Source organism: Delphinapterus leucas, chromosome 12 (genome assembly GCF_059928025.1).
Source record: "Delphinapterus leucas isolate spDelLeu-1000000601 "Yukka" chromosome 12, BTC_Dleu_Yukka2, whole genome shotgun sequence".
Lineage (NCBI taxonomy): Eukaryota > Metazoa > Chordata > Mammalia > Artiodactyla > Monodontidae > Delphinapterus > Delphinapterus leucas.
In genome coordinates this window covers 25,619,036-25,641,409 of record NC_143140.1, presented here as the reverse complement: position 1 = coordinate 25,641,409, position 22,374 = coordinate 25,619,036, and the positions used below count along the sequence as shown (strand labels likewise).

At 38.2% G+C, this 22,374-nt stretch overlaps 1 protein-coding gene across 4 annotated transcripts in view; it reads left to right on the top strand.

Moving 5' to 3' along the window:
- CEP162 (centrosomal protein 162) overlaps positions 1-15,352 on the top strand; it is a 92,636-nt gene extending 77,284 nt beyond the window's left edge. For 3 of the 4 annotated variants that reach the window (XM_022552072.3, XM_022552063.3, XM_022552045.3), the window contains 2 exons: positions 791-925; positions 13,362-15,352. In XM_022552072.3, the coding sequence (XP_022407780.1) occupies positions 791-925; positions 13,362-13,571 (345 nt within the window). In that variant the 3' untranslated portion in view covers positions 13,572-15,352. Of the gene's footprint in view, positions 1-456; positions 562-790; positions 926-13,361 lie in introns of all 4 variants that reach the window. The other variant, XM_089921799.1, reaches the window with a different exon arrangement.
- The last annotated feature ends 7,022 nt before the right edge of the window (positions 15,353-22,374 follow it).

Here is a 22,374-nt window from a genome sequence, read left to right as displayed (position 1 = left end):
ATAATTTTATGGTATAAATAAAATACAATTAATTTTTTTTATGAAGTCCAATGTAAAGATCCCTCATGTCACCTCCATTTCACTCCCTGGTGCCATAAAAGTTTTACCATTTTCTCTGGGTCATGATTTGAAAAGGAGGTACTGCACCAGACTGTCATCTCCATGAGGACAGGGACTGTGTCTTTCATCTCTGCATCCTCAGATGACCTAAGAGACAGCCAGCACAGAAAGAGTTCAGTACTTCCTTATCTCTGTTTTATATGCATACATTCACATGTGGAATGAATTATTATAAGTGACAAAGTGATATGAACCAGAAGATAATTACAAATAGAATTATAGGGAGTTGACAAAAGAGGATCCATATTTATTGAACTCTTTCTGTGTATTGGGTGGTTTAAATGCATTATTTAATCCCAGCAGTAATCACACTATTAACAAGTACTTTGTAACAAGGCTGAATACATCAAAGAAAGTGCCCAACTTCATCTTCTGCACCACAACCAGCCTGGCATACCTGGAAGGGAGAAAGTGGTCCAATCATCTGGAACCTTTTGGAATGTGAGGTCACTTCAGAACAAGGATGAGCCTTTACTTTCTGGACCAAGGGAATGAAAGCTATTATTTTAACAACTCCAGATACCTTTGATGTTAACAAAAAGCCTCTTATCTAGAGAAATTTTATACAAAGAATATGCAGTGACTGTTCTTACTTCTTATGACTGCCTGTTAAAAATGAATTATTTCCTTGTTATCATAATTTCCCATTTATTTCATATCTCAATTTTAGATTACAAAACTCTTGGAAGAATTGAGAGAAGCCAAAGAAAACCATACACCAGAGATGAAACATTTCATGGTCTTAGAAAAGAAAATTAAACAGATGGAAATGAGACATGAGCAAAGAGAGCAGGAGCTTCAACAGGTGAAGTAGTAAACCACTTTTACATATTTGTACAGTTCTTCACATTTAAGTACCTCCCGTTTGCTATCGTTTTGTCATCCCTAGCAAATTACTTAAAGTATTTCCATTGTATATTGATTTTATTAAAAATAAATGTATAGCTTTTAAGAGAAAATAAGACTTCAATTCTTAAATACCTGAAGATTGGTTTGCCTTATATCTACAGAAATAGAGTAAGAACTTTTGTATTCTGTTCTTTATTGTTGATGGATGCCTGAAAGTTAGGCATTTTACCTTGGGAACAGGGCTCTTGGGAACCGTGTTCCATATTTAAGTCATTTCAATAAATGTTAGTAAGAAACAGGCTTATATTAAAATACGATCACTTAAAATCTTATTTGCCTAGCACCAGTAACATTGGGGTTACTACATGTAGCTACAAACAGATAAATTAACAGAAATTAAAATGGGCAGAAGGGCTTGATGTGTTTTTAGGCACTAGCCTTGGTCTTGATATTTAGCTTTGCTTGAACAGTGTATTAGTCTGCTTGGACTGCCACAACAAAATATCATAAACTGAGTGGCTTAAAAAACAGAAATCTTCTCACAGCTCTGGAGGCTAAAAGTTTACAATCAAGGTTTCCAACTGGTTCAGTTTCTGGTGAGAGCTCTTTCTGACTTGCAGATGAACTTTTTTCTCCATGTGTGCTCTATGGGGTGGAGAGGGGGAGTAGAGAGAGAAAGAGCTCTCTAATGCCTCTTCTTATGAGGACACTAATCCAGTCTAACTAGGGCTCCACCCTTATGACCGAAACAATATGTTAGACGAGATGGACTTTATAACATATATAATATATAGTATCCAAAAGGAACAAAATACATTTTCGAGCACACATTCTTCTCAAGCACACGTGTAAAATTCTCCAGGATAGATCATATATTAGGCCACAAAACAAGTCTTAATAAATTTAAGAGGAGATTAAAATCAATCAATCATCAAGCATCTTCCCTGACCACAGTGGAATGAAACTGAGAATCAGTTGCAAGAAGAAAACTAGAAAATTCACAAATATGTGGAGTTAAATCACATGCTGCTAAACAACCCACGGGTTAAAGAAGAAATCAAAAGATAAATTTAAAAATATCTTGAGACAATTGAAAATGGAAACACAGCATACCAAAATTTATAGGATGCAGCAAATCAGTCCTGAGAGGGAAGATAATTGCAATAAATGCCTACATCAAGAAACAAGCCAAAGACAAAGAAAATTTTTAAAACAGCAACAGAAAAGCAATGTGTCACATACAAGGGAACCCCCATTAGAGGATATGTAGATTTCTCAGTGGAGAGTTTGCAGGTGAGGAGACAATGGATTGATACATTCAAAATACTGAAAGAAAAGACTGTCAATCAAGAATACTATAGCTGGCAAAGCTCTCCTTCAGAAACAAAGTAAAAATCGTCAGGGAGTTCATCACCACTAGACCTGCCTTACAAAACTCCTAAAGGGAATTCATCAAATGGAAATAAAAAGGTGCTAATTAACATCATAAAAATATATGAATGTAGTTGAAAAACTCACTGGTAATGCTAAATATATAGTCAAAGTCAGATTCTGTAATATTGTAATGGTGAATAATTCTCTTACAATTCTAGTATAAAAGTTGAAAAAACAAATGTATTAAAAATAACCATAACTACATTAGTTATTGCACACAGTATTTAAAATATGTAAATTGTAACATCAATAACCTAAAATTGAGGTGGGAAGCAGTAAAAGTGTCAAGTTTAGTATGCTATTGAAGTTTTTATCAACTTAAAATAGGATGTTATAAATATATCACATTTTATGTAGGCCTCACATTAACCACAAAGGAAAAAATCCTGTAATAGTTATCCAAAAGATTATGCTAAAGGAGTCAAAGCATACCACAAGAAATCATTAATTCACAAAAGTAGACTGGAAATGTAAGAAGCAAGGATCTACAAGACAGAAAACAACAAAATAACAATAGTAAATTCTTATCTATCAATAATTCTCTTTAATTTAAATGGATTAACTTTTTCATTCAAAACAGTAGAATTGCTGAATGGATGAACAACAAGATCCAAACAATATGCTACCTACAAGAGACACACTTTAGCTTTAAAAACACACGTAGACTGAGAATGAAGAGATGGAAAAAGATATTTCAAGCAAATGGTAACCAAAAGAAAGCAGGAGCAGCTGTAGCTATATCAGATCAAATAGAGTTTAAGCTAAAAATCACCAAAAGAGATAGTGAAGGTAATTATATAATGATAGAGGGCTCAATCCATCAGTAAGATATAACATGTAAATATTTATGCATCCTACATCAGAGCACCTAAATATATAAAACAAACACTAACAGAACTAAAAGTAGAAACAAACAGCAATACAGTAATAGTTGGGGACTTTAATATCCCACTCTCAACAATGGATATTTCATCCAGAAAATCAATAAGGAAACAGCAGGGTTTGAGTGATACTATAGAAAAAATGGATCTAACAGATATATACAATACCTCCCCCCCCCCAACAACAGCAGAATATACATTCTTATCAAGCACACAAGGAACACTTTCTAGGATAGATCACATGTTAGGCCACAAAACAATTATTGGTAAACTTAAGAAGACTGAAATCATAGCAAGTATCTTTTCTGACCTAAATGATGTGAAACTAAATATCAACAGGAGGAAAACTGGAAATGTGACATATACATAGAAACTAAACAACACACTCCTAAATAAACAATGGACCAGAGAAGAAATTGAAAGAAAAAAAAAAAAGTATCTTGAGATAAATGAAACGTGAAACACAACATACCAGAACTAATGCAGTGCAGCAAAAGCATTTCTAAGATGGAAGGTTATAGAAATAAATGCATGTTTCAAGAAAAAAGGTATCAAATTTTAAAACCTAACTTTATACCTCAAGGGACTAGAAAAAGAACAAACTAAGCCCAAAGTTAAAAGAAGGAAGGAAGTAAAGATTAGAGCAGAAATAAAGAACAAATAGAAAAGATTAACAGAACAAAGAGTTGGTTGTATTGAAAGATAAACAAAATTGACAAACCTTTACCTAGACTGAGGAAAGAAAAAGGGAGAGAACTCGAAATTATAAATGAAAGAGGGTACATTACAAATAATACCACGGAAGTACAACACATCATAGGAGACTACTATAAAAATTAACTATAAAAATTAAATGCCGGGGGCTTCCCTGGTGGCGCAGTGGTTGAGAGTCTGCCTGCCGATGCAGGGGACACGGGTCCGTGCCCCGGTCCGGGAAGATGCCACATGCCGCGGAGCAGCTGGGCCCGTGAGCCATGGCCGTTGAGCCTGCGCGTCCGGAGCCTGTGCTCCGCAATGGGAGAGGCCACAACAGTGAGAGGCCCACGTACCGCAAAAAAAAAAAAAAAAAAAAAATGCCCACAAACTGAACAACTTAGAGGAAATTGATAAATTGCTAGAAATGTACGATCTATTAAGACTGAACCATTAAGAAATAGAAAATCCTGAAAAGAGCATGCTAGTAAGGAGATGGTATCAGTAATCAAGTCTCCCAACAAAGAAAATTCCAGGAACAGATGGCTTCATTGGTAAATTCTATCAAATTTTTAAAGAATTAATGTCAGTCCTTCTCAAACTTCCAAAAAGTAGAAGAGGAAGAAATACTCTCAAACTTATTTTACAGGCCAGCATTACCCTGATAACAAAGCCAGATAAGGACACAACAAGAAAATAAAACAGTAGACCAATTTCCCTGATGAATATAGATGCAACAATTCTCAAAAACAAACAAAAAAAATAGAGACCTGCAAGCAGGCACCAAGCACTGCCCCCTGTCCTGGGAGTGCACGGGCTGCAGCCACCCCTAGGGGACCCCTGAGCAGGCACCAAGGGCTGCCCCCACTGTCCAAGAAGCACGCAAGGGGCCGTGCATGTGCACCCCATATCAAGGGGATAATGGCCAGCATGCACTGAGGAAAGAGGCAGCAAGCATCCAAACTAAAGACAGCCCCTCAATTCTGGACAAGGTGGCAGAGTAGAAGGACTTGAGCTCACTTCCTCTCACGAAAACACCAAAATCATAACTGCTGAACAACCATCAACAAAAAAGACTGGAACTTGTCATAAAGATGTTTTTACATTCAAAGACAAAGAAGAAGCCACAATGAGACAGGAGGAGGGACACTTTCGTGACATAATAAAATCCCATACATACCAAGTGGATAACCCACAAACTGGAAGATAACTATTATCACAGAGGTTCTCCCACAGGAGTGAGAGTTCTGAGCCCCACGTCAGTCTCCCAAGCCTGAGGGTCTGGCATTGGGAGGAGGAACCCCCAGAGCATTTGGCTTTGAAGGCCAGTGGGACGTGACTGCGGGAGCTCCACAGGACTGGGGGAAACAGACTCCACTCTTGGAGGGTGCACACAAGTTTTCCCAGCACAAAGCAGTAACTCCATAGAATCCTGGGCTAGACCTACCTGTGGGTCTTGTAGGGTCTCCTGGGGAGGCGGGGGTTGGCTGTGGCTCATTGGGGGGCAAGGACACTGGTGGCAGAGGCCCCAGGAACACTGATCAGCATGAGCTATCCCGGGGGTTGCCATTTTGGCACCAATTCCTGGCCCTAGCCAACAGGCCACAGCCTGCAGGCTCCAGTGCTGAAATACCTCAGGGCAAAAAAATCAGCAGATAGGAGCTTAGCCCCACCCATCAGCAGACAGGCTGCCTAAAGCCATACTGAGCTCACAGCCACCTCTAAACAAACAACTTGATGTGGCCCTGCCCACCAGAGGGACAAGATTGAGCTCCACCCACAAGTAGGCAGTCACCAGTCCCTCCCACCAGGAAGCCTGCACAACAAGCCCCTGGACCAGCCTCACCCACCAGGGGCAGACACCCTAAGCAAGAGGAACTATGATCCTGCAACCTGCAGAAAGGAGACCATAAACACAGAAAGTTACGCAAAATGAGATGACAGAGAAATATGTTCCAGACAAAGGAACAAGATAACTCACAAGAACAACTAAGTGAAGTGGAGATAGGCAATCTACCTGAAAAAGAATTCAGAGTAATGATAGTAAACATGATCCAAGATCTCAGAAAAAGAATGGTGGCACAGACCGATACAAGAAATGTTTAACAAAGAGCTAGAAGATTTAAAGAACAAACAGAGATGAACAGTACAATAAGTGAAATGAAAAAATACACTAGTAGGAATCAGTAGCAGAATAAATGAGGGAGAAGAACAAATAAGTGAGCTGGAAGACAGGATGGTGGAAATCACTGCTGTGGAACAGAGTAAAGAAAGAAGAATGAAAAGAAATGAGGACAGTGTCAGAGACCTCTGGCACAACATTAAACACACCAACATTTGCATTATAGGGGTCTCAGAAGGAGGAGAGAGAGAAAGGGCCTGAGAAAATATTCAAAGAGATTATAGCCAAAAACTTCCCTAACATGAGAAAGGAAACACTCAAGTCCAGGAAGTACAGTAGAGTCCCATGCAGGATAAGCCCAAGGAGGAACACACCAAGACACATATTAATCAAACTGACAAAAATTAAAGACAATGAAAAATTATTAAAAGCAACAAGGGAAAAGCAACAAATAACATACAAGGGAACTCCCATAAGGTTATCAGCTGATTTTTCAGCAGAAACTCTGCAGGCCACAAGGGAGTGGCACTATATATATATGTGTGTATATATATATATATATATATATATTTTTTTTTTTTTTTTTTTGTGGTACGCCGGCCTCCCACTGCTGTGACTTCTCCCGCCGCGGAGCACAGGCTCCGGACACACAGGCCCAGCAGCCATGGCTCATGGGCCCAGCTGCTCCGCGGCATGTGGGATCCTCCCGGACCAGGGCACGAACCCGTGTCCCCTGCATTGGCAGGCGGACTCCCAACCACTGCGCCACCAGGGAAGCCCGGGAGTGGCACTATATATTTAAAGTGATGAAAGGGAGAAACCTACAACCAAGAATACTCTACCCAGCAGGGCTCTCATTTAGAGTCAACGGAGAAATCAAAAGCTTTACAGACAAGCAAAAGCTAAGAGAATTCAGCACCACCAAACCAGCTTTACAACAAATACTAAAGGAACTTATCTAGGCAGAAAAGGAAAGGCCCCAACTAGAAACAAGAAAATTACGAATGGGAACGCTCACCAGTAAAGGCAAATATAAGTAAAGGTAGGAAATCATCCACACACAAATATGATATCAGAACCAGCAGTTGTTGAGAAGAGGAGAGTACAAATTCAGGATATTAGAAATGTATTTGCAATTAAGAGACCAGCAACTTAAAACAATCTTGTATATATATAGACTGCGATATCAAAACCTCATAGTAACTGCAAACCAAAAGTCTATAAAAGAAATTGAAGATGACTAAACCCATTGGAAAGATATACCATGTTCTTGGATTGGAAGAATCAATACTGTCAAAACAACTATACTACCCAAGGTAATCTACAGATTCATTGCAATCCCTGTCAAATAAACGCATTATCAAAATGTGTTTTTCACAGGACTAGAACGAAAACTTTTAAAATTTGTATGGAAGCACAAAAGACCTCAAATAGCCAAAACAATCTTGAGAAAGAAGAACAGAGCTAGAGGAATCATGCTCCCTGACTTCAGACTATACAACAAAGCCACAGTCATCAAAACAATGTGGTACTGGCACAAAAACAGACATAGATCAATGGAACAGGATGGAGAGCCTAGAAATAAGCCCACACACATGTGGTCAATTAATCTATGACAACGGAGGCAAGAATATACAATGGAGAAAAGAAAGTCTCTTCAATAAGTGGTGCTGGGAAAACCAGACAGCTACATGTAAAAGAATGAAATTAGACCATTCTCTAACACCATATACAAAAATAAACTCAAAATGAATTAAAGACCAGATACTATAAACCTCTTAGAGGAAAACATAGGCAGAACACTCTTTGACATGAATTGCAGCAATGCCTTTTTGAATCTGTCTCCTAGAATAATGGAAATAAAAACAAACATAAACAAATAGGACCTAATTAAACTTAAAAGCTTTTGCACAGCCAAGGAAACCATAAACTAAACAAAAAGACAACCCACAGAATGGGAGAAAATATTTGCAAACGAAGTGACTGGCAAGGGATTAATCTCCAAAATATACAAACAGGTTATGCAGGTCTATATAAAAAAAAAACAAACCAACAACCCAATAAAAAAAAATGGACAGAAGATCTAAATAGACAAAGAAGACATACAGATGGCCAAAAACCACATGAAAATATGCTCAACATGAGAAATGCCAATCAAAACCACAATGAGGTATCACCTCACACCAGTCAGAAAGGCCATCATCAAAAAGTCTATGAACAATAAGTGCTGGGGAGGGTGTGGAGAAAAGGGGACAGGACCTTCCTACACTGTCGGTGGGAATGTAAATTGGTACAACCACTCTGGAGAACAGTATGGAGGTTACTTAAAAAACTAAAAATAGAGTTATCATAATGACCCAGCAATCCCACTGCTGGGCATATATCCAGAGGAAACTAATTTGAAAAGATACATGCAGCCCAGTGTTCATAGCAGCACTATTTACAATAGCCAAGACATGGAAGCAACCGTAATCTCCATTGACAGCAGAATGGATAAAGAAGTCGTGGCATATATCTATCTATCTATCTATATATATATAGTAGAATATTACTTAGCCGTAAAAAAGAACAAAATAATACCATTTGTAGCAACATGGATGGACCTAGAGATTATCAGACTAAGTGAAATGAGTCAGACAAAGACAAATATTATGTATCACTCATGTGGAATCTAATTTTTTAAAAAAATGATACAAATGAACTTACTTACAAAACAGAAACAGACTCACAGATTTCAAAAAACAAACTTATGGTTACCAAAGGGGAAATGTGTTGGGGAGGGATAAATTAGGAGTTTGGGATTAACATATATACACTACTATATATAAAATAGATAACAACAAGGACCTACTGTATAGCACAGGGAATGCTACTCAGTATTCTATAATAACCTATATGGGAAAAGAATCTGAAAAGAAAAGAATATATGTATAAATATATAAATGAATCACTTTGCTGTACACCTGAAACTAACACAACATTGTAAATCAACTATACTCCAATAAAGTTAAAAAAATAAAAAAGGAACAGTGAAGTCAAAAGGCTGCTCTAGCAGCACATATAGTGAAACCTTTGCATCTTCTGGAGAGACTTATTTCCTAGATTAACAGTACAGATGCTTGTAAGAAGCTACAGGGTAATGTTTTTTGGTTTTGTGGGTTTTTTTCAGAATTGAAATTACAGAACAAATTTAATGCTTGTAGCACTTGTGAAAGGGACCTTTTAAACCTGTGTTTTTCCTTTCTATTTGGAAGCTGCTCTCAGCTCTGAGTTCTATTATAGTGAATATGAGGGGAAGCCTTCATGACCCACCTACACCAAGGCATACTTATACTACCAGTATTACCACTGTCAGTGTATAGAAGATGACCGTATCAGGATATAATTATTTCCAAAAAGGCATATATTCCTTGTTTAAAAAAAAAAAATTAGCAAACCAAATTCAACAGCACATTAAAAGGATCATACACCATGATCAAGTGAGATTCATTCCTGGGATGCTTTAGCATATGCAGATCAATAAATGTGATACACCACATTAACTGAAAGATAAAAATCATATGATTATCTCAATCAGTGTAGAAAGAACATTTGACAATATTAAACACTCATTCATGATAAAAAAAAAAAGTCTTAACAGATTAGGTATAAAATGAATGTACCTCAACATAATAAAGTTCATAGATAACAAGACCACAGCTAACATCATACTTAGTGGTGAGAGACTGGAAGCTTTTCTGCTAAGATCAGGAACAAGAAAAGAATGCTCACTCTCACCACTTTTATTCAGCATAGTACTAGAAGCCTTAGCCAGCGCAATCAGTCAAGAAAAATAAAGGCATCAGAATTGGAAAGGGTGAAATAAAATTGTCTCTGTGAATGACATTATTTTATATATAGAAAATCCTAAAGACTCCACCTAAAAACCGCTGGTCAACAAATTCAGTAAAGTTGCAGGATACCAAAATCAGTATACAAAAATCAGTAATGTTTCTATATACTAGCAACAAATTATCTGAAAAATAAAACAATTCTATTTACAATAATATCAAAAACAATAAAATACTTGGAAATAAATTTATCTAAGGAGATAAAAGATCTGTACAGTGATAACTATAAGACATTGATAAAAGAAATTGAAGAAGACACAAATAGAAAGGTATTCAATGTTCATGGATTAGAAGAATTGATATTGTTAAAATGTCCAAAGCCATCTATAGATTCACTACAATCCCTGTCAAGATTCCAATGGCATTTTTTACAGTAATAGAAAAAACAATCTGAAATTTGTATGGAACCACAAATAGCCAAACTAGTCCTAAGAAAGAAGAACAAAGCTGGAAGCATCTCATTTCCTAATTTCAAACTATATTATACAAATATATAACTGTAGTAATCAAAACAGTATGGTCCTGGCATTAAAAATAGACACATAGACCAATGGAATCAAATCAAGAACCCAGAAATAAATCCATGCATACATATTTGATAAGGGAGCCAAGAATACTCTTTGGACAAAAGACAGTTTCTTCTATAAATGGTTGTGGGAAAATTTGATATTCACATGCAAAAGACTGAAACTAGACCGTTACCTTACACCACACACAAATATTAATCCTAAATGGATTAGAGACTTAAGTAAGACCAGAAACCATAAAATTCCTAGAATAAAATATAGGGGGAACATTCCCTGACATGTCTTGGCATAGATCCTTTGTGGATATGACACCTGAAACACAAGCAGTGAAATAAACAATAAACAAATGGGACTACATCAAACTAAAAAAGCCTGCACAACCAAAGAAATAATTAACATGATGAAAAGGCAACCTATGAAGTGGGAGAAGATATTTGTAAACCACACATCTGATAAGGAGCTAATATCCAAAATATTCAAGGGACTCACACAACTCAAGAGCAAAAAAAAAAATTTAAAAAGGGGCAAAGGACCTGAATAGACGTTATTACAAAGAAGATATTTAAATGGCCAACAGCTACATCAAAAGGTGTTCAAGATCACTAATCATTAGGGAAATGCAAGTCAAACCCACAGTGAGCTATATCAAAAAGAATGGCTATTATCAAAAACACAGAAGTAACAAGTATTGGTGAGGATATGGAGAAAAAGGAACCCATGTGCACTGTTGGTGGGACTGTAAATTGGTGCAGCCAGTGCTCATTGAACCATTATTTACATCAGCCAAGACGTGGAAATAATGTTAAGTGTCCATCAGTGGGTGAATGGGTAAAGAAAATGTGATATATTATATATATACATAAAATGGAATGGTATTCAGCCATAAAAAAAAAAAAAAGAAACCCTGCCACTCGTAACAACATGGATGGACCTTGAGGGCTTTATGTTAAGTCAGACAGAGATACAGATTCTATGTAATCTTACATGTGTACTCTAAACAACCCCAAACACGTTGAAACAAAGATCAGATTGGCAGTTGCCAGAGGCAGGGTGCGGGGGAATTGGGGGAATTGGGGGAAGGTGGTCAGAAGGTTAAAACTTCCAGTACAAGATTTTGAAACTTACGTGAGGTGACAGATGTTAACTAAACTTACTGTGGTAGTCATTTCACAGTCTTTACATATGTCATGTCACTACACTGTATACCTTAAACTTATACAGTGTTATGTTAGTTATGGTTAAATGCCGAATTTCAATATATAATAGACATCCAAAATTTTCAAAGTTTAAAACTTAGAATTGAAAATTCATACAGCATTTTGTATTCCGCTTAACTCAAGCATGTGTTTATACAGTACTTCTGAAATTCTTTCATTTTAGAATTATGAAGCTACTCTGTAGCCAGGCAGAATTATAAATGAAAATTTTATTGGGCTTCCCTGATGGCACAGTGGTTAAAAATCTGCCTGCCAATGCAGGGGACATGGGTTCGAGCCCTGGTCTGGGAAGATCCCACATGCTGTGGAGCAACTAAGCCTGTGCGCCACACCTACTGAGCCCGCGTGCCACAACTAGAAGCCACCGCAGTGAGAAGCCCGCACACCACGCAGCAACAAAGACCCAATGCAACCAAAAATAAATAAATTTTTAAAAAAATTTTATTGCAGAGGTTCAGCGGGTGTAATGTTTGGCAACATTATTGGCTTTGTTGCCCTAACTAATTGTTTTTGTATGTCTATAGCTTTCTGTGGTTTGAAGTGCCTGTGACTAACGATTCCCTTATGATGACGTATTTTGAAATTATAAGAACAGTATTGTAAGCTACTGGACAAGGTACACTCATTTCACAGTTGAAAAAAATTGACCCACATAAGCAAGGCAGTCTAGTGTGGTAGTTAAGAGCAGGGACTCTGGAGCCACCCTGCCTGGGTGTGAATCGTGACTCTCTGCCTGCAACGGGTTCTGTGTGAATCTAGGGCAGATTAATTTTTTGTTTATTTGTGCCTCTCTTTCCCTACCTGTTAAATGGGGATGAATATGTAGAATATCTCCTAGTGTGTTGGCAAGATTAAATGTTAACATATGTAAAATGCTTAAAGCCAAGCCTGGCACATGATAGATGTATGTGCTTTTATCCTATATAATTCCTGCTGCTACAATGTATGGTTCATTAATGACACGTGTTGCATTAAAACTGTCTTGATTGCATCCCAAGTACTGTTCTTAAGAACAGCATTTTAGGGACTTAGCTGGTGGCGCAGTGGTTAAGAATCCACCTGCCAATTCAGGGGACATGGGTTCGAGCCCTGGTCCAGGAAGATCCCACATGCCACGGAGCAACTAAGCCCATGCGCCACAACTACTGAGCCTGCGCTCTAAAGCCTGCAGGCCACAACTACTGAGCCCACATGCCGCAACTAGAGAAAGCCTGCGCACAGCAACAAAGACCCAGTGCAGCCAAAAATTAAATTTTAAAAAAAATTCTTAAAAAAAAACAAAAACAGCATTTTGGGGATGTTTGGATTCATTCCAAGGTATTGGATGCTTTAAATGGTACCCTTCCCCCCTCCCCCCACCATGGCTTAAAAGAAAAAGACTAAACTCCGTAACTCCCTATCAGAATTAGATATTAAAATTCCCACTTACTCTTCACTTACAAGCCTGTTTATTGACCCAGCAGGGCCCGTTAGGTAATGCTCCCCTCCCTCTGCCTCCCTCCCCTCTGATATATAGGTCACAGGTTTACCGTCATCAGCATCGTCCCACTTGAGCTCTTTGAGGCTATTAGAGGTTCTTCACCCACACTATGAACTCTAAAAGTAATTTGGCATTTTTTAATTTGCAGATAATACAGCAGACACACCAAGTAGTAGAAACTGAGCAAAACAAAGAAATTGAGAAATGGAAAAGACTTGCACAGTTGAAGAATCGTGAGCTGGACAAGTTCCGCACGGAGTTAGACTCGATTTTGGATGTTCTCCGAGAGCTGCACCGGCAGGGGTTGGTCATGCCAGTTGCTTTGGCAGAAGAAGTGAAGGCACCAGAGTATTACTAGAAACTCGCATTTCATGTGACCTCACAGAAAGGCCTGAAGATGGACGGTGGATGGGGTCTCTGTCAGAAGGAGGCTTTTGAAAAAAGTGTTAACAGTATGTTGCCAGAACACAAAAGCAACATTTCAAAATAAATTACCCTTTACCAATTAGGAGGGGAAAAAAAGAGCAGCATTAATGGTGTATTTTACTGAAAATCATTAACCAGTCACATTTTAAATAATTTATGGACAAGTCCCTTTTTGTCAGGTGACTAGAACTAGTGAGATTTATTGCAAAAGGTCTCACTTTCACGCTAGATATGCAAAGAAAACAAAGTTGCAAATACTTTGCCGTCATTGACTAAGTGTGTATTCTTAATTCCTGGCCAGAAGGACAGCTCCTCTTTCCCACAGAGACACAGAGAGGAATGTGAGCACAGAGGCTCGGACAGGCACTAGAGTAGTGGCGCTTCCGTGATCATTCTGATGAGAGTTGTAACTTCTGTACAAGTAGATAGGGAGTGAACTCTCGTGTTCTCCCAGATTTCCACTCCTACCTCTAGGTGCCTCATTTTGCACCTGATATAAAAGTGCAAAATATATTTCACAAGTAATAGGGGAATTTGATTTATTCACTGTTTTAATCTTTCATGCTACATGTCTTAAATGTCAGTCCCTTTTTTGTAACTTTAAGGTTGTAAACAGAATATAACATTTTTACTTCATTTAAAAAGTAAATATATGTTCACTAGAAAAAATTAAAAGCATGCATAAAGGTAGCCAGATTATTCTTCTGTTTTACAATTTCATTTCCAAAAGCAGATAGTGGGCATACAAGATAACTGGTAAGTTAAAGCTGTAGCTACTTTGTTTTCAAATGTTCTGGCCCAGTGCTGTCCAGTGGAAGGATCGTGTGAGCCACATGTAATTTTAAATTTTCTAGTAGCCACATTTAAAAAGATAAAAAGAAACAAATGAAGTTAATTTTGGTAATTTATGTAATATATCTAAAATATCAATATAAAAATTGGGTTCTTACATTCTTTTTTTCATACTAAGTCCCCCAAATCTGGCAAGTTTTCCATTTATAGCACATCACAGTTTGGACTAGCACATTCCAAGTGCTCAGTAACTACATGCCAGCAAGTGCAGTTCTAGAATAATCATTACAAAGTGAAATGCTTTATAAAGGACAGTTGAAATAAATCTTAGTGAAATTATAGGTAGCAAATGTGAAATGTGGAAATTAAAGGAATGCAATTAATGTCCAGAATTTTTAATGTCCTTTTCCTAAGAGGGTAGAAAGCATTAATTATAGTTTGTTGCTTTTTATGTGAAAGAATTTTAAGTTATAAACTATTTTGGTTATTATTTGAGTGTGCTTTTGTCGATTTTTTTATTTGCAAACCTGCTAATTTATAACTACACCCCGCTCCCGTTTGTTTTTTTTGACTATCCATGGGCCATTCATTCTAAGCACAAACACAGCTGATTCTGAAACATAAGAAGTACAGACATTAGATTATCACTTACAGAGAAAGTACATTCTATATTGATGAGGACTCCGTATTCCAATTTGGAATAAGCTGTGCACATGGCACAGCTTCAATTTTACTTACAGAGTAAAGGTCCATACGTACTATCAGAACTATTAGTTACAACTAGAAACCTTGGGGACCATACCCCATCCCTTAGTTATTGCACTGAGGGTCTAGGATGAGAACACATTTAGGCCATCTTGAAAAGGAAAGCTTTTATGAAGATTCAGACTCCAGAAATTATCAGTCCTCTTCTACCACTTCCATCTCCCTCACAATGTCGTAGGACACCTGCATCCACAGGCCTTCCCTTCAGGAACCTGGTCAAGATACATGGTTGCTGCTCTCACTGCTGCTTTTGTGCAGAGATTTCTGATTGGATCTATTGTGAGCCCACAGCGTTCCATAACTAGTATCTACCCATCAACCCTTAGAAATCCAGGCTTTAGTATTAGGGTCCCATTCTATATTAGAAAAATCCTAAATTTGTGACTAAATGCCAAGAAGATGGAAACATCTATTCCTCTTTCCCACTCATACTTCCTAAGGGCTCTAACTGGGTAGGTCTAATATCTGCAGGCATGTTATATAACAGGTAAACTTACTTGGAATTGGACACTTTGTAGTTACATAACTATTCAATGGCCTCCTACTTTGAAGAGCCCCTTAGCAATGGTTGGAAGAGTGAAGTGTGAAAGTTTTCTAATCCAAGTTACGGATAATTCTACTTTAGTATTTGAACCTGTTAATTATAGCCTTTTTCAGTTTCTATCGAAGAGTCTTTAATGAAAAGCACATGTATTCCTTCTCAGCACCTGTCCAGCTTGGTAAGGGATTAGTTCCTAGCATAAATTAACCTATTTCCTTCCCTCTAAACCAAAGTAAGTCCAGTTTTCTCTCCAGGTTTGCCGAAAGCTTCCATCACCACTACTTAAATAGTGCAAACGGGGAAAAATTTTTTCCCACCAACACCTACTCTCTAGGATTGTTGTAAGAAATCAGTTTGAAGGGCAGTATTAATCTCAGAGGAAAGGGGGAGAGGCACCAAGTTCCACTAGTAGAATAAAATGGGTTGTTAGTAAATTCAGTAACAAGAGACGAGACTTTGTGGAAAAGGGGACAAAAAATGGGGGAAGGGGGGGGGGTGCGATAATTGTACCAGGTGTGCATCCTTGGAGCACAAAAGCGAAGAGGCAGGAACACGGCAGGAGTCTGGTCCAGTGGAGCTAGTCTCAGTAAGCTTGGCCGGCTCTTGAACTCCTGGTGGCCTGCCAATGGTCCCCACCTTAGGGTATTGATATTACAATGAGAAAGTCCTGATGCAGAGGACAGATCATAGAACTGTACGTGGTCTGTGTTAACTCCTTGGAGAAGGATCTAGAAGGTACTTGGGGGAAGGATTTGTGAGGCAGGCAAAAGTGAAGTCATTAGAGAAGGACTGTTGACAAAAGGGTTAAATTGAGCCTGCTCATTGGAGAAGCCTGAGTGGAATGAAGCATCTTGGTTTTTTCTCCCACCGGCTCCAGGCAGTGTCAGCGATCAAAGATATTTGCATGCCCATGTCTTACCTGTTTTGCTCATTATCAAGGCCACGTGCAAGGAACCCTAATGAGATCAGGCAGGTGCTCACTCCCCTGGCTTGGGGTCAGAGCCTTCATAGCAGCCCAGTCCCTCATACATAGCAGGGGCTTAATAAATTTATCACCTTCTCTTGTCCTTTCACCTCCACCTACATACAACCCTCTGCTCCCTCCAATCCCCAGAGATCACATCTACTCTCATACTCATGGTACAGCCACCACTACCAGCAGGGTAACATTGGGTCTGATCCCTACCCTTCATTTCTCCTGAGCGCCAGCCCCTGTTCCTAATTCCTGCCAGAATTACCCACTGTCCTCATAAAAGTCTGCATGTTTGAAACCAGCTGCCCACTCCCCTGAGTTGCAGCATTCTCCAATGAGTTCCAAACTCTAAGGCATTCTTGACCCTTTTCGTCAATCTGGGATGCTGTAACAAATTACCATAGATTGGGTGGCTTAGACAAGGAATTCTGGAGGCTGAGAAGTCTGAGATCAAGGTATCTGGGTGAGGGTTTGCTTCCTGGCTGTCTCATTGTATTCTCACATGGCAGAGAGGAGAGAGAAGCAAGATCTCTTGGGACTTTTATGAGGGCACTAATCCCATTCGGGAGGGCTCTACTCTCACAACCGCATTGAAACCTAATTTCCTCCCAGAGGCCCCGCCTCTTAATACCATCACATTGGGGAATAGGTTTCAACAGATGAATTTTGAGGGGACACAAACATTCAGTCCATACATTGAGTAACTTTTCCCAACATGGAGTCATCAAACCTGTAGCCAATTTCTTCAGAATAATGCTTATATCAATGTCCTTTTCCATTCCCATGTCCACCACCACTGAAGCCCTGTCACCATTTTACTCCTTATTTTTCTGGTAGAGGTTTAATTGATTCCTCTGCGCCAGTGTTCTCCTCACTCCAAATAGTCCGTCAAACGGCACTGCCAGCTCTGCTTGAGCATTTCCCCTTCCCACTTCACTCTGTTGTTTTTTAGGTGTAAATGTCAGAATCCTTACCCCAGCCTCCCTCTCCAGCAGACTTCTAATCTCTTACACAAATCCTCCCTATGTTACTACTATTTGTACTACTGTAATAAATTTCCACAAACTTAATGGCTTAAACCAGCACAGATTTATCACCTTACAGTTCTGGAGGTCAGAGGTCCAACACAGTTCTCACCGGGCTAAAAGCAGGGTGCATTCCTTCTGGAGGCTCTAAGAGAGAATGTTTCCTTGCCGTTTCCAGTTTCCAGAGCCCACCCGTATCCCTCGGCTTTTGCTCTCCACTTCATCTTCACCGCCAGCAAGCTTGCATCTCTCTGAACGTTCTTCTGCAGTTACATCCCCTTCTGACTCTAAAAGCAGCTGGGAAGTGTTCTCTTTTAAGGACCCATGGGATTAGCTTGGGCCCACCTGGATAATCCAGGCTACTCTTCCCATGGCCTCCTCTCAGGATCCTCTTTTCCCATCACACTCAGGTATTATGTTGATGTGACGCTCACCTTGGGTAATGTTTCCTCTTGTGAGCAATGTAAGGGTTGAGACACTTAAGAATGGCTTTTTTGTTTTTCTCCCTTAGTCTTTCCACATTCGTTACACCTGGTGAGATTATATGACTTCTGTTTATTTGCAGCCGAACACTGATCTTTTTTTAAAGGATCACGTGTTTAAAAGGCTAATAGACAATTTATTAGAAGGTATAAATCCTCTTAGATTTTTGTCCTAAAATATCTGTAGTCCCTTTTGCCATGTACAGGAACATTTTCACAGCTGGCCACCTTGTGGAGGAGGGAGGGGCATTATTTTGCCCACCATACTCCCCTCATTCCCATCAATGTGCAGATCTTCTAACCGAGCCACCTATACTCCCACCTCTGCTCACTTCCTCCTTTCCACTGGCCATCTCACTCCCACCACTTCCTTTGTTCACATCCATATCAGGATTTCATGATCAAATCTTCTCTAAATGGAACTTGTATCCTGCATCTAATGTCTGATCACTGTTCTCATTACATATGCACACAATCACACACATACATCCCCTACCCATCTCTTTATTTTCCTAGAATCTCCTAGAGGAATCAGTTCCTTAATGATGATGATATTGACAATGATTGCAGGGGCCTCTCAAGGACTCTGATAAAGAGGGAATCATTTTAAGGCTGCCACAGAAACAGGCTTAACTGCTATAGTGTTTAATGGAATCAACCAATAGTTCAGCATTTAAAAAAATTTTTATATTACTGTATTTAAGATTTTAATGTGAATTTTCTTTAGCCACTAACCAAGATTTTACTTTAGGACAAAACTCTAAGAGGGTTTCTATCTTCCAACTAATTGTCTGCTAGCCTTTTAAACATGTGATCCTTTAAAAAATGATTAGTGCTGGGCGGCATATAAACAGGATCCATATGATCTCACCAGATGTAACGAATGTGGAAAGACTAAGGAAGAAAACAAAAAGCCATTCTTAAGTGTCTTGAACCTTACATTGCTCACTGGAGAAAACATTACCCAAGGTAAGTGACACATCAACATAAGGCCTGAGCATGATGGGAAAGCTGATTTCCGCGATCATACAGTTATGCTGCTAATTTGTTAGGTGCTAAAACAATTTCCTCATTGTACTTGTTCCTAATAAGTATGGAACAGTTTAGTCTCTACAAAAAGCAGGCTAAACATTTTCCCCTGCTGCCGGATCTCTGGGTTGAATGTCCGCATAAGAAGGACATGATTATACTTCATACAGAAACTCTTCCTGAGAAATAATAAGCTTTTAGAGGGCATAACTGCTGTTCCCCTAGTGGAGGGCTAGAGTAGGGTTGGAGGGAACTATTAGAAATACAGTAGGTCTGAGTTGAGGTACTGCTGCCCTGACAGCCAAAGATGTCATTGATATCTTTAAGGATAGACATTTTCCCAAAAGTTCAATGAGTGAGGGAGTATGTGAACAATAAGTAGATTGTTAAGACACAGCTGCATGTAGTTAGCACCACAAGTCAATTATACTATGTTTTGATATTTGGAAAATAATTATCCCATTTTTCTTTGAAAGTGCAGTAGTAGTAATAGAAATGATAAAGAAAGAGCCATCTTGGAGATAAACAATAGAATAAGCAATTCTAAATTTGTTGGATTCCTTGACAATATGCAGGAAATGAGCTAGATGTCTTCTGCAAACATCTGTTAATGCAGGGCTTACACCTGCAACGTATAAAACTAGTTTTTTCAGCAGACAAAGGGAACAAAGTCAAGATTCCTGATCTTGAAAGGTTTACTATATGGCAGGAAAGATCAGAAAAGTACATCTAGCCAAATATGAATAAATGCAATAAAAGTATTATGAAGTGTGAATGGAGCACAGAAGAAAGAGAAATTCCTTTCACCTGGGATCTGGAGAGCCTTTTCTGGAAAAGAGATGGTCAAAGAAATGGGTGGAATTTTGGCAAAACAGGATGTAAGGAAGTGAATTTAAAAACTGATTCTAAAATTCATATAAAAATGCAAAGGATCCCAAGTACCCAGAACAACTTTGAATAAGAAAAATGAAGTTGGAGGACTTACACTATCTGATTTTAAGACTTTTTGAAGCTACAGTAATCTAGAAGTATGATATTAGTGTAAAACTGGCAAATAAAATAATGGAACAGAATAGAATGTCCAGAACTAAACCAACACATATACGGACAACTGATTTTCAATAACGGTGCAAAGGCAAATCAGTGGAGAAAGGATCTCTTCAACAAAGAGTGCTGGAAGAATTAGATATTCATATGCAAAAAAAAATGAACTTTGCTCCATACCTCACAGCATACACAAAAATTAACTCAAAATGGATTATAGATCTAAATAGAAAATCTAAAACTGTAAAACTTCTAGAAAAAAAACGCATCAGATTAAACATTTATGACTTGGGTTTGGCAAATATTTCTTTGCTATAATACCAAAAGTATGATCCATTTAAAAGAGAAATTGATACACTGAACTTTATCAAAATGAAGACAGTCTTCAAAACTCTTCAAAAACATTGTTAAGCAAATGAAAAGACAAGCCATAGAAACTATTTGCAGATCGTATATCTGATAAAGAATTTATATCCAGAATAAAGGACTCCCAAAACTCAATAATAAAGCAAACTCCCCAATATGACAATGAGCCAGACTTGAAAACACACCTCACAAAGATATCCAGATGGATAATAAGCATATGAAAAGATGCTGAATGCCATTAATCATTAGTGAAATGCAATTGAAAACCACAATGAGATACTACTACACACATACTAGAATGAATAAAATTAAAAAGACTGACCTTACATAGCATTGGCAAGGAAGTAGAGCAATAAGAATTCATATACACTGTAAGGAATTTACAGCAATACACTTATTTTAGAAAACTGTTAAGCAGTTTCTTTAAAAATGTAAACACCTTACCGAAAAAAAAAAAAAGGTAAACACCTATCTACCATACGACCCGGACATTCCTCTTCTAGGTGCTTTAGAAAATAAAAGCATATGTCCATACGAAGAATTGTAACCAAATATTCATTGCAGTTTTATTTCTAGTAGCCAAGATTGTAAATAACCCAAAGATCCATCAACAAGTAAATGGATAAACAAATTAGGGTTTAAACAAGTAGGGTCTAAACACTACTCACAATGAACTACTCAGCAATAACTCAGCACTAAACACTACTCAGCAAAAAAATAATAAACTATTAATACACACAACATGGATGAATCTCAAAATAATTATGCTGAATGAAAGAAGTCAGACAGAATAGATACTGCATGAATCCATTCATACAAGTATCTTGAAAATGCAAACCAATATATGGTGATAGAAAGCAGATCAGTGGTTCCAGGGGAAGAGATGGGGAGGGAGGGATTACAAAAGGGCAGGAGAAAACTTTTGTGGGTGATGGGTGTGTTCATTGTCTTGACTGTGGTGATGGTTTCTTGGAGAAACACTTAGGTCAAATGTATTAAATTGTATACTTTAAAAGTGTTAAAAATTATTTTGCCAAGTATACCCCAAAACTATTTTAAGAAAAAGCAATTCAGTCCTGACCCACCTCAATGCCTCACTGGAGTGAGATGATAGCCCCTCATTCTGTCTGCCTAACAGGAAGGGGCAGGGGAATTTCTCTCATGGAAGATAACATATGTAGCATCAATGGATTTTTCACTCACAATGTCTGCCAAGTAATAAAAAATTTCTAGACATGAAAAGTGTCAAGACTGCATGATTGATAATATGAGAATAAGAAACATTAGACAATAGATGCAAACCCACAGATGATGTAAAGAGTTAAAAATAAAGACTACAATAATTACCTTTAATATATTAAAGAAAATAGAGGAAATTATGGGAAAATAGATGACAGTATAAAGATGTTCACCAGAGAAATACACTGGCACCTATTTTTAAGAAAAATCAAACTGATACTCTAGAACTGAAGCTTTCAGTTCTGGAAAACATGGTGAATTGAGCTGATTTGGATCTCTTTTAAGTAAAACTTTTAGTGATGCTGGATAAAATACAACAACAACAAAAATAATATAGGGCTAACTATGAAGGAGAGAGAAATTCCCAGGTAACATATAAAGAGGACACTTAAAGCCAGAATGGCAAGTTTGTAAGCTGATGCCACAACACTCTGGAGAGAAGGGGTTTTAATCTGCAGTGAATAGGGCTATAATGTCTA